Source organism: Balaenoptera physalus (assembly GCF_965194825.1).
Source record: "Balaenoptera physalus genome assembly, chromosome: 7".
Taxonomy (NCBI): Eukaryota; Metazoa; Chordata; class Mammalia; order Artiodactyla; family Balaenopteridae; genus Balaenoptera; species Balaenoptera physalus.
The window spans coordinates 93,346,762-93,360,643 of NC_138886.1; the positions used below are offsets into that span (position 1 = coordinate 93,346,762).

A 13,882-nucleotide genomic window follows, 5' to 3' on the forward strand; every position below is an offset into this window, starting at 1 on the left:
GCAGTAGCAGCCACAGCCCTGTTAGTTAATGGGTCTTCCAAGCTCACCCTGGGACAACATTTAGATGTGTTAACCTCTCATCAGGTACAATCTGTGCTGGAAGTCAAAGGACATTGATTGACTGGAGGAAGGTTAACAAAATAACAGGCCCTCCTAATGGACGCCCCCAACATTACCTTAAAGGTGTGTCAAACCCCAAACCCATAAACTCTGCTTCCAGTGGTCAAGAGTGGAGACTTATTGCATCAGTGTATAGAGACCATAGAACAAACTTACTCCAGTAGGTCTGATCTTCTAGATGAGCCTCTAGACAGCCCTGAGGTCGAATGGTTTACTGATGGGAGCAGTTTTGTAGAAATGGTAAACTGAAAGGTGGTGTATGCCATAGTTAGCCTAGATGAAGTCATAGAAGCCAAGGCCCTGCCACCCCAGACATCAGCCCAAAAGGCTGAACTAATTGCCTTAACGAGAGTCTGCAATTAGGGAAGGATAAGAAATTAAATATTTTTACTGACTTTAAGTATGGGTTCCATGTTCTCCATGCTTATGCTGCCATTTGGAAAGAAAGAGGAATGGTAATCGCTAGAAGTTCCCCCCTAAAACATAAAGATTTGATTTTGACTCTTTTAGAAACAGCACAGCTCCCGACCTAGGTAGCAGTAGTCCACTGTAGGGGCCATCACAGGGAGGGGCCTTTTGTTAGCCAAGGGAACAGCAAAGCTGATCAAATTGCAAAACAGACAGCTCGATTGCAGGAGCCTGAACAAGTTATGGCCCTAGTGATTGGCCCCCTGAACTCCCTAGCTCCCCCACTATTCCCCACAGGAACGAGAAAATTCTGAGAAATGGAGCTATGAGCAAGGCAGCACAGGCTGGTATAGAAAGGAGGATAGGGTGCTAATCCCTGAGGCCCAACAATGGAAACTCACTAAGAGCTTACATGATGCCACCCACTATGGGAGGGGTGCACTATGGGACTTGATGCAAAAGGCTTTTTCAGGGAAGGAGCTTAAAAGAACAATAAAACAAGTAATGCTTGCCTGGAATTTATGTGCCCCTAATAACCCACAGACCTATCTACTCCCCACTTCGTTACTCAGGCCAATTCAATGCCGGGGGACATGCCTGAGGGAAGACTGGCAGTTAGATTTCACGCAAATGCCCTCACGATCAGGATATAAATATCTTCTGGTGTCTGTTGATACTTTCACAGGATGGGTTGAAGCCCTCCCCACCCGACCTGAAAAGGCCATGGAAGTGTGTAAGTCCCTTTTAGAAGAAATAATTCCTCAGTTTGGATTTCCAAAGTCCCTCCAGAGTGATAACGGGCCCTCTTTTATAGCCAAAATCACACAGGGGCTCACAACGGCCCTAGGGAAAGACTACAAGCCACTTCTTGGCACCCTCAGTCTTCAGGGAAGGTAGAGAAAATGAAGAATACTTTAAAGAAAACTTTAGTGGCATTTCCCTGGTGGTCCAGTGGTTGAGACTCCTTGCTCCCAATGCAGCAGGCCTGGGTTCAATCCCTGGTTGGGGAACTAGATCCCGCATGCCACATCTAAGAGATTCCCGCATGCTGCAAAACTAAAGATCCTGCATGCCACAGCAAAGATCCCGTAGGCAGCAACTAAGACCCAGCACAGCCAAATAAATAAATAAACAAATAAGTAAATAAATAAATATTTTTTAAAAAATAAAGAAAACCTTAGCAAAGGTCTGCCAAGAAACTCATGAACCCTGGACCAACTTGCTTCCTATTGTACTCTTCAGGGTCTGTGTAGCCCCCAGGAGTGGTCTGAAGCTTAGCCCATTTGAAATGACCTATGGGAGGCCTTTTCTTACTACTGATGTTCTATCAGATGAGGAAGTGAACCAGACCCTGAGATATATTATTAATCTAGAACAAGTTCAGAAGGCAATCCAGGATTATGCTCACAAGGCACTGTCAGCTCCCACTAAAGATATAGAGGAAGGAGCAGTTCCTTCACAAATAAACCCTGGGGACTAAGTTCTTCTTAAAACATGGAAAGAGGGGTGCCCCAAAGACCAACAATTGCCAAGATGAAAGGGCCCTTCTAAAGTAATTTTAGCCACCCCTACTGCTGTCAAACTTCAAGGGATATATATCTAGTTGCGTATATTTGTCCAGACTAAAGTTTTACCTCCAGAAACCCCACAGGTCACAACCGAAGAACAATACACCTCTGAGTCAGTGGAAAATCTGAGATACCTATTCAAAAGATAGGCACCATCGACAGGTAAGTAAAATGATGTAGTGGGTTGGACTCCTATTTGAAGCCTTAACAAGACTTGGAACCTCTCTTTTTTCCTTGGCTGATGCGGTTCTTGACAATTGTCTGGCTTTTGTCTTGCAGAACAAGATGCAGCTTGTGCGATAACTAATACTTCCTGCTGCACTTGGTTAACTAATACTTCCTGCTACACATGGATCAATGTGACAGGACAGGTAACAGTTAATATTAAGGAAATATACACCCAGGCAGAGTGGCTTCACAATTTCAACAGGGGCGATATTGCCTCCACTGTCTGGTCAACAGTTAAAACAGAAGAAGAAGAAAAAAAGAAGCCCTCCCAAAGTTAACCTGGTTCCTTCCCTTTCCAGACCCTTTAGTGGCTATTGTTGTTCTTTCTAGCCCTTGTTTGTTTAACTTTTTGGTTAAGTTTGTGTCTTCTAGGCTCTAACAGTTTGAAGTAAGACTCATGAGGGCTCAAGGAATTCAGCCCGTTCCAGTGGAGAGTGGCCCAGCTCCCTACAGGTCGTTGGAACAGTCAGCAAGGGATTTCTATACCTCTAGGGTAGGCTAGGGTCTGCAGACCCTGTCCAGCAAGAAGAAGTTTCAAAAGAAGAGACTTTTGGCCCCTCACCCCTTAAGAATAAGGGTGTAGAGTCTCTCAGGGGGAAATGAGACAGGCTGGGACCTGGGACCCTTTGCAGCAGTGCCGCAATGCTTGCATCTGGACAAACATTTCCTCAAGCCAAAAAATACAAAGAAACTATAAGGGACTAAAAATAACTGCGTGCATGCTCAGTTGGGACAAATTATGGACAAAAAATACAAAAAGACCAAAAAAGCCCAAATGCCACTTCTGAAGAGCCAGGAGAAAAAACAGGGGGTTGGGAGCAAAAACAGGGTACTGTGCATGCCCCCTGCACACAACATCACAAAGGGGTGGGCAAACCACCTAAGCCACCCCTCTGGCCCAACCCCTGGACACACCCTTACCCTCACCCCCATATAAGGAACCAGCTCACCCCCCCCCCCGCCTCAGGGAGCAGGTTAACAAGGGAAACTGTTGTTTGTTCTGGCTCCCCCCTTGCTGCAGCAGGGGCTCCAATAAAGCCTTGCTTGAATTTCTTGTCTGGCCTCTTATCGTTTTCTATTGATTAAGGAGGGCAAGAACCCTGGTCGGTAACACTTTCACTTCTCTACTTCTTTCTTTTCCACTATATACATTTTTTTATTGTGCCCTACTAATTCCTTTGTTGATTTTGTAGCTGTATTTTCAGTTACTTACATAGTGGTTGCTGTATTAGTTGGGGTTCTCCAGAGAAACTGAACCAATAGGAATCAGGAGAGAGGGAGAGAAGAGGGAGAGAGAGAGAGTGATTTTTATTATGAGGGGTTGACTCACATGATTATGGAGACTGAGAAGTCCCATGATCTGCCATCTGCAAGCTGGAGACCCAGGAAAACCGGTGGTATAATTTCAGCCTGAGTCTGAAGGTCTAAGAACCAGGGGAGGCAATGGTGTAAATCCCAGTCTAGGGGCAGAAGAAGACCAATGTCCCAACTCAACCAGGCAAATAAGAAAGAAAAAAAGGCAAATTCTTCCTTCTTCTGCCTTTTGTTCTATTCAGGCCCTCAACAGGTTGGATGATGCTCACCCACCCTGGGGAGGGCAGTCTACTGAGTCCACCGATTCAAATGCTGATTTCATCCAGAAACACCCTCACAGACACACCCAGAAATAATGTTTAATCTGGGCACCCTGTAGTGCAGTAAAATTGACACAAAGATTAACCATCATAGTTGCTATAATCATTACACTGTGCATCTTAATTTACCCGAATCTACTTTAGATTATTAAGTTTGGTAATAGAGAAACTCATCCAATATAGTTCCATTAACTTTCCCTCCTTTGTGCTGTTATTGTCATTTTTATTACATCTCTATGATATATCATCAATACAATATTTTAATTTAAACTTTATACATTCTTTAACCTTTTTAATTCAGTTAGTAGAGGATAGGGAAATATATTTATGCAGTCTTTTACAGTTACCCTTATATTTACCATTTCCTTGCTCTTTATTTCCTCCTGTAAATTTGATTTAACATCCTATATCCTTTTCTTTCATATGGAAAGACTTTCTTTAGTATTTCTTATAAGGCAAGATTGCTAGCAATGAATTATCTCAGTCTTTGTTAATCTGAAAATACCCTTATTTCAACTTCATTTTGAAGGATAGTTTGACTGGGTATGGAATTCTTGGTTGACAGATTTTTCCTTTTAGCACTTTGAGTATTTTATCTCACTGTCCTCCAGTTTTTGTTTTTTTTTTCTAATGAGAAGCCAGCTATTAATTGGAATGTTGTTCCTTTATGTAAGATAAGTCTTTTTTCTCCTGCTGCTTTCAAGATTCTCTCTTGGTCTTTATCTTTGATTTGATATGTCCAGATACAGATTTCTTTGATCCTACTTGGTGTATGTTGGGTCTCTTGAATTTTAGATTAAATTTTTTAACATCTTTATTGGAGTATAATTGCTTTACAATGTTTTGTTAGTTTCTGCTATATAAAAAATTGAATCAGCTATATGTATACATATATCCCCATATCCCCTCCCTCTTGTGCCTCCTTCTCACTCTCCCTATCTCACCCCTCCAGGTGGTCACAAAGCACCTAGCTGATCTCCCTGTGCTATGCAGCTGCTTCCCACTAGCTATCTATTTTACATTTGGTAGTGTATATATGTCCGTGCTACTCTCTCACTTCATCCCAGCGTACCCTTCCCACCCCGTGTCCTCAAGTCCACACTCTATGTCTGTTTCATTATTCCTGTCCTGCTCATAAGTTCATCAGAACCATTTTTTTTTTTGGATTCCATATATATGTGTTAGCATACAATATTTGTTTTTCTCTTTCTGACTTACTTCACTCTGCATGACAGACTCTAGGTCCATTCACCTCTCAGAAATAACTCAATTTCATTTCTTTTTTATAGCTGAGTAATATCCCATTGTGTATATGTGCCACATCTTCTTTATGCATTCATCTGTCGATGGACAATTAGGTTGCTTCCATGTCCTGGCTATTGTAAATAGTGCTACAATGAACACTGTAGTACATGTCTCTTTTTGAATTACAGTTTTCTCAGGGTATGTGCCCAGTAGTGGGATTGCTGGGTCATGTGGTAGTTCTATTTTTAGTTTTTTAAGGAATCTCCATACTGTTGTCCATAGTGGCTGTATCAATTTACATTCCCACCAACAGTGCAAGAGGGTTCCCTTTTCTCCACACCCTCTCCAGCATTTATTGTTTGTAGATTTTTTGATGATGGCCATTCTGACCAGTGTGAGGTGATGCCTCATTGTGGTTTTGTTATATTATTATTTTTCATCAAATTTGAAAAAAAATTTGGCTGTTGTTTCTTAAAATTTTTTTTACCCATTTCTTCCTCTGCTTTCCTTCTGGGATTCCCATTATGCATATATTAATATGTCTGATGACTCTCTGAGAGTCTGTTCATTTTTCTTCATTTATTTCTCTTTCTATTTTTCAGATTGGATAATTCCTATTAATCTATCTTCAAGTTCATTTATTCTTCCTTCTGTCATCTTGAATCTTCTGTTGAAATTACTGAATTTACAAATTTTCATTTTGGAAGCCTTCAACTACAGACTTTCTACTTGGTTCTTTTTAAAACTAATTTCTATCCCTTTATTAATATTTTCTATTCAGTGGGTCATTACCATCATACTTTTCTTAAATTCTTTAAACATGGTTCCCTTCTCTTTTTTTTTAGACATATTTATAATAGATGTTTTCAAGTTTTAGTCTACTAAATCCAATATCTAGAGCCCATGCAGTTTCTATTTTATGGGTTTCAATTTCTTGTCTCTTAATGTTTTTTGTTGAAAATTAAGCATTTTAGAAACAATATTACAGCAATTCTGTATTCTGATATGCCTCCTCCTACCTCTCAGATTTGTGGCTGTCTCTTCTTTTCAAAGATATGCCTAAATCAATTATATGATATCTGTCTCCCTGCTGATGTCTCTGTTCGGATTTTTAGTTTTTAAAATTCTTATTTTTATGTAACCCTATCGTTTTAGGGGTTAACCCTGTGTCAGCATAGCTTAGTAGTCAATTGAAAATGTTTACACTAAAACACTTTCCGTCAGTAAGGTTTCCACCCTTTCCCAATGTATCTGTATGTGGGTTGGAGAATGTATTAAGAATTCAAGTTTGCTAGCTTTTGCTAGTCTTTCTAGCTTTTATTTTCTATTGGACACCACCCTGTCTCCCCCATGCCTGCACATAAGCTTACATTCAGTCAGGAATGTGTAGATAGCTAAGGTTGTCTCCAATTTTTTCCCAGCATGTATGCAGCCTTACACATGTGTTCACACATCCAGACCACCAAGGACATGTGGGAGTTTATTATGGCCCACTCTAGTGGTCTCATTTTAGGGATTTTTCTGTGAAATTTTTGGTTAGTCTGCCAGTCTGCTGTTAACCTCAACTAACATCATGACTTCATACTACCTGCAATGTTGCCATTCCTCCTTGGTTTCCACCAAAATTGCTTTCTGACAATGACCAAAGGTATTGGGTATCTAGAGTTCTGTTCCAAATCAAGTCAGACCTCTTCAGCAGTAAACTTCTGATTTTCACAGCTTGCCCCACCCTGGCAGAACTACTGTTGCTCATGGAACCAGGGAAGGGGGTGTTGGTAAGAACTGACATAGGCAATAATGCCACAGCCTCCCACTGTTATTGCTCAAGGTTTAGTAGGGGTTTTTTTGTTATTTTTGTTTTTACTTCAATAAGTACTTCTCAATTTACTGATACCATAGTCAGTTTTTAGAGTCCTGGAATTGTTGCTTTTGATAATTTTGTCCAGTTTTATCATTGCTTTTCAGGAAGAGGATTTGATAAGCTCCTCATGCCATTATTCTAGAAATATCACCAATATTTCTTTCCAATAAACAGTACAAAAAACTATCAAGAGTGAATATGTTTAAATACCCAAATACAGTGCTTTTTTACTTCCTGGAATAATTAGTCTTCTGTACGGAATTCCAATTAATTTCCATCCTTTAAATGTAACTTGTGTGGGCATGATCTGGCCAGTTTACCTCCGCCAACACAAAAAGAAAGCACTGCAACCATAACCAATTATTTGTCTGAATAAGTTCATTGAAAGTAAGATGCTCTGGGGAGGACACCATCTGATCACTACAGCACAGTCCTATTTTTGTGCACCACACTCCTTGCTCTAGCACTCTTTTACCCTTTCAGTATTTAACTCTCTTTTTCTTACATAACAACATATATATATATGTTTAAATTAATGGTGTGGTTTTGTCTCCTGATTATATTCTGAATGACATAAGATGAGAGAAAGGTAAGTGTATGGGAGGAAATTTATTTCTAGTTACCACGGGCATGTCTGTTGACACATGGAGCTGACTGGAATCCAGTTGGAAAGAAAGTTAAATTGAGTAAGATTTTGTCAGAGTCATATTATTAAAAGAGGTCATCAACCTGCGCTAAAAAACAAAAGCATTTATTTTGAGACATAAAACAATCCTTGTGCCCCAACCACCTATGTGCAGGAAATTGGCTGAGAAATCTCATTACTCCAAGAAGCATAAGGATATATTACCTGATGCCTTTTTAAGAAGTGGCCAAAGATAATGGATATCATCAAAAAGTCTATAAATAATAAATGCTAGAGAGGATGGGGAGAAAAGGGAATTGTACACTGTAGATGGGAATGTAAATTGGTGCAGCCACTATAGAAAAGAGTATGGAGTTTCCTTAAAAACTAAAAATAGAACTACAAACGATCCAGCAATTCAACTCCTAGGTACATATCCAGAAAAAATGAAAATTCTAATTCAAAAAGACACATGCACCCCAATGTTCATAGCAGCACTATTTACAATAACCAAGACATAGAAGCAACTCAAGTGCCCATCAACAAAAGATTGGAGATTTCTGAGAAGATGGCGGAAGAGTAAGATGCGGAGATCACCTTCCTCCCCACAGATACATCAGAAATACATCCACACGTGGAACTGCTCCTATTGAACACCCACTGAACGCTGGCAGAAGACCTCAGACCTCCCCAACGGCAAGAAACTCCCCACGTACCTGGGTAGGGCAAAAGAAAAAAAGAAAAAAACAGAGACAAAAGAATAGGGACGGGACCTGCACCAGTGGGAGGGAGCTGTGAAGGAGGAAAGGTTTCCACACACTAGAAGCCCCTTCGCGGGCGGAGACTGCGGGTGGCGGAGGGCGGAAGCTTCAGAGCCACGGAGGAGAGCGCAGCCACAGGGGTGCGGAAGGCAAAGTGGAGAGATTCCCGCACAGAGGATCGGTGCTGACCAGCACTCTCCTGGAGGAGAGGCTTGTCTGCTCACCCGCCGGTGCGGGCGGGAGCTGGGAGCTGAGGCTTGGGCTTCAGTCGGATCCCAGGGAGAGGACTGGGGTTGGCGACGTGAACACAGCCTGAAGGGGTTAGTGCACCACAGCTAGCCGGGAGGGAGTCCGGGAAAAGTCTGGAGCTGCCGAAGAGACAAGAGATTTTTTCTTGCCCCTTTGTTTCCTGGTGCGCGAGGAGAGGGGATTAAGAGCGCTGCTTAAAGGAGCTCCAGAGATGGGTGCGAGCCGCGGCTATCAGCGCGGACCCCAGAGACGGGCATGAGACGCCAAGGCTGCTGCTGCCGCCACCAAGAAGGCTGTGTATGAGCACAGGTCACTATCCCCACCTCCCCTCCCGGGAGCCTGTGCAGCCCGCCACTGCCAGGGTCCCGTGATCCAGCAACAACCTCCCCGGGAGAACGCACGGTGTGCCTCAGGCTGGAGCAACGTCACACCAGCCTCTGCCACTGCAGGTTCGCCCGCATCTGTACCCCTCCCTCCCCCTGGGCCTGAGTGAGCCAGAGCCACCAAATCAGTTGCTGCTTTAACCTTGTCCGGTCTGAGCGAAGAACAGACGTCCTCAGGCGACCTACACACAGAGGCGGGTTCAAATCCAAAGCTGAATCCCAGGAGCTGTGCGAACAAAGAAGAGAAAGGGAAATTTCTCCCAGCAGCCTCAGGAGAAGCGGATGAAATCTCCACAGTCAACTTGATGTACCCTGCATCTGTGGAATACCTGAATAGACAACGAATCATCCCAAATTGAGGTGGTGGACTTTGGGAACAAGATACATTATTTTCTCCCCTTTTCCTCTTTATGTGAGTGTGTATGTGTATGCTTCTGTGTTAGATTTTGTCTGTATAGCTTTGCTTTAACCATTTGTCCTAGGGTTCTGTCCATCCGGTTTTTTTTTGTTTTTTTTTTGTTTTTTTTACTTTTTAAAAATTTTTTAATAATATTTTTTTATTTTAATAACTTTCTTTTATTTTACCGTCTTTCTTTCTTTCTTTCTATTTTTTCTCCCTTTTATTCTGAGCCGTGTGGAGGACAGGCTCTTGGTGCTCCAGCCAGGCGTCAGGGCTGTGCCACTGAGGTGGGAAAGCCAACTTCAGGACACTGATCCACAAGAGACCTTCCAGCTCCACATAATAACAAACGATGAAAATCTCCCAGAGATCTCCATCTCAACACCAAGACCCAGCTTCACTCAACGACCAGCAAGCTACAGTGCTGGACACCCTATGCCAAAATACTAGCAAGACAGGAACACAGCCCCATCCATTAGCAGAGAGGCTGTCTAAAACCATAATAAGGCCACAGACACCCCAAAACACCACCAGATGTGGACCTGCCCACCAGAAAGACAAGATCCAGCCTCATCCACCAGAACACAGGCACTACTCCCCTCCACCAGGAAACCTACACAACCCACTGAATCAACCTTAGCCACTGGGGACAGACACCAAAAACAACGGGAACTAGGAACCTGCAACCTGTGAAAAGGAGACCCCAAACACAGTAATATCAGAAAAATGAAAAGACAGAAAAACACACAGCAAATGAAGGAGCAAGGTAAAAACACACCAGACCTAACAAATGAAGAGGACATGGGCAGGCTACCTGAAAAAGAATTCAGAATAATGATAGTAAAGATGATCCAGAATCTTGGAAATAGAATACAGAAAATGTAAGAAACATTTAACAAGGACCTAGAAGGACTAAAGAGGAAACAAGCAATGATGAACAACACAATAAAAGAAATTAAAAATACTCTAGAAGGGATCAATAACAGAATAGCTGAGGCAGAAGAACAAATAAGTGACCTGGAAGATAAAATAGTGGAAATAACTACTGCAGAGCAGAATAAAGAAAAAAGAATGAAAAGAACTGAGGACAGTCTCAGAGACCACTGGGACAACATTAAACGCACCAACATTCGAATTATAGGGGTCCCAGAAGAAGAAGAGAAAAAGAAAGGCACTGAGAAAATATTTGAAGAGATTATATTTGAAAACTTCCCTAATATGGGAAAGGAAATAGTTAATCACGTCCAGGAAGCACAGAGAGTCCCAAACAGGATAAATCCAAGGAGAAACACGCCAAGACACATATTAATCAAACCAGCAAAAATTAAATACAAAGAAAACATATTAAAAGCAGCAAGGGAAAAACAACAAATAACACACAAGGGAATCCCCATAAGGTTAACAGCTGATTTTTCAGCAGAAACTCTGCAAGTCAGAAGGGAGTGGCAGGACATATTTAAAGTGATGAAGGAGAAAAACCTACAACCAAGATTACCCAGCAAGTATCTCCTTCAGATTTGATGGAGAAATTAAAACCTTTACAGACAAGCAAAAGCTGAGAGAGTTCAGCACCACCAAACCAGCTTTACAACAAATGTTAAAGGAACCTCTCTAGGCAAGAAACACAAGAGAAGGAAAACACCTACAATAACAAACCCAAAACACTTAAGAAAATGGGAATAGGAACATACATATCGATAATTATCTTAAATGTAAATGGATTAAATGCTCCCACCAAAAGGCACAGACTGGCTGAATGGATACAAAAACAAAACCCATATATATGCTGTCTACAAGAGACCCACTTCAGACCTAGGGACACATACAGACTGAAAGTGAGGGGATGGAAAAAGATATCCCATGCAAATGGAAATCAGAAGAAAGCTGGAGTAGCAATTCTCATATCAGACAAAATAGACTTTAAAATAAAGATTATTACAAGAGACAAATAAGGACACTACATAATGATCAAGGGATTGATCCAAGAAGAAAATATAATAATTGTAAATATTTATGCACCCAACATAGGAGCACCTCAATACATAAGACAAATACTAACAGCCATGAAAGGGGAAATCGACAGTAACAAAATCATAGTAGGGGACTTTTACACCTCACTTTCACCAATGGAAAGGTCATCCAAAATGAAAATAAATAAGGAAACACAAGCTTTAAATCATACATTAAACAAGATGGACTTGATTGATATTTATAGGACATTCCATCCAAAAACAACAAAATACACATTTTTCACAAGTGCTCATGGAACATTCTCCAGGATAGATCATATCTTGGGTCACAAATCAAGCCTTGGTAAATTTAAGAAAATTGAAATCGTATCAAGTATCTTTTCTGACCACAACGCTATGAGACTAGATATCACTTACAGGAAAAGATCTGGAAAAAATACAAACAAATGGAGGATAAACAATACACTACTTAATAACGAAGTGATCACTGGAGAAATCAAAGAGGAAATCAAAAAATACCTAGAAACAAATGACAATGGAGACACGACGACCCAAAACCTATGGGATGCAGCAAAAGCAGTTCTAATGGGAAGTTTATACCAATACAATCGTACCTTAAGAAACAGGAAACGTCCCAAATGAACAACCTAACCTTGCACCTAAAGCAATTAGAGAAAGAAGAACAACAACAAAAAAAAAACCCAAGTTAGCAGAAGGAAAGAAATCATAAAGATCAGATCAGAAATAAATGAAAAAGAAATGAAGGAAACGATAGCAAAGATCAATAAAACAAAAAGCTGGTTCTTTGAGAAGATAAACAAAATTGATAAACCATTAGCCAGACGCATCAAGAGAAAAAGGGAGAAGACTCAAATCAATAGAATTAGAAATGAAAAAGGAGAAGTAACAACTGACACTGCAGAAATACAAAGGATCATGAGAGATTACTACAAGCAACTCTATGCCAATAAAATGGACAACCTGGAAGAAATGGACAAATTCTTAGAAATGCACACCCTACCGAGACTGAACCAGGAAGAAATAGAAAATATGAACAGACCAATCACAGGCACTGAAATTGAAACTGTGATTAAAAATCTTCCAACAAACAAAAGCCCACGACCAGATGGCTTCACAGGCAAATTCTATCAAACATTTAGAGAAGAGTTCACACCTATCCTTCTCAAATTCTTCCAAAATATAGCATAGGGAGGAACATTGCCAAACTCATTCTACGAGGCCACCATCACCCTAATACCAAAACCAGACAAAGATGTCACAAAGAAAGAAAACTACAGGCCAATATCAGTGATGAACATAGATGCAAAATCCTCAGCAAAATACTAGCAAACAGAATCCAACAGCACATTAAAAGGATCATACACCATGATCAAGTGGGGTTTATTTCAGGAATGCAAGGATTCCTCAATATACACAAATCAATCGACGTGATACACCATACTAACAAATTGAAGGAGAAAAATCATATGATCATCTCAATAGATGCAGAGAAAGCTTTTGACAAAATTCAACACCCATTTATGATAAAAACCCTGCAGAAAGTAGCCATAGAGGGAACTTTTCTCAACATAATAAACGCCATATATGACAAACCCACAGCCAACATCGTCCTCAATGGTGAAAAACTGAAACCATTTCCACTAAGATCAGGAACAAGACAAGGTTGCCCACTCTCACCACTATTATTCAACATAGCTTTGGAAGTTTTAGCCACAGCAATCAGAGAAGAAAAAGAAATCCAAAACAGAAAAGAAGAAGTAAAGTTGTCACTGTTTGCAGATGACATGATAATATACAGAGAGAATCCTAAAGATGCTACCAGAAAACTACTAGAGCTAATCAATGAATTTGGTAAAGTAGCAGGATACAAAATTAATGCACAGAAATCTCTGGCATTCTTATACACTAGTGATGAAAAATCTGAAAGTGAAATTAAGAAAACACTCCCATTTACCATCGCAACAAAAAGAATAAAGTATCTAGGAATAAACCTACCTAAGGAGACAAAAGACCTGTATGCAGAAAATTATAAGACACTGCTGAAAGAAATTAAAGATGATACAAATAGATGGAGAGATATACCATGTTCTTGGATTGGAAGAATCAACATTGTGAAAATGACTCTACTACCCAAAGCAATCTACAGATTCAGTGCAATCCCTATCAAACTACCACTGGCATTTTTCACAGAACTAGACCAAAAAATTTCACAATTTGTATGGAAACACAAAAGACCCCGAATAGCCAAAGCAATCTTGAGAACGAAAAACGAAGCTGGAGGAATCAGGCTCCCTGACTTCAGACTATACTACAAAGCTACAGTAATCAAGACAGTATGGTACTGGAACAAAAACAGAAACATAGATCAATGGAACAGGATAGAAAGCCCAGAGATAAACCCATGCACAT

The 13,882-nt window shown here is 40.7% G+C and overlaps 1 protein-coding gene across 1 annotated transcript in view; it reads right to left on the reverse strand.

Moving 5' to 3' along the window:
- Positions 1-5,070, reverse strand: part of LOC309664257 (putative serine protease 47) — a 25,841-nt gene extending 20,771 nt beyond the window's left edge. Inside the window, exon 1 of the mRNA XM_082469414.1 lies at positions 3,655-5,070. Coding sequence (XP_082325540.1) covers positions 3,655-3,681 — 27 coding nt within the window. The 5' untranslated portion in view covers positions 3,682-5,070. The remainder of the gene's footprint in view (positions 1-3,654) is intronic.
- Between the last annotated feature and the right edge of the window lie 8,812 nt (positions 5,071-13,882).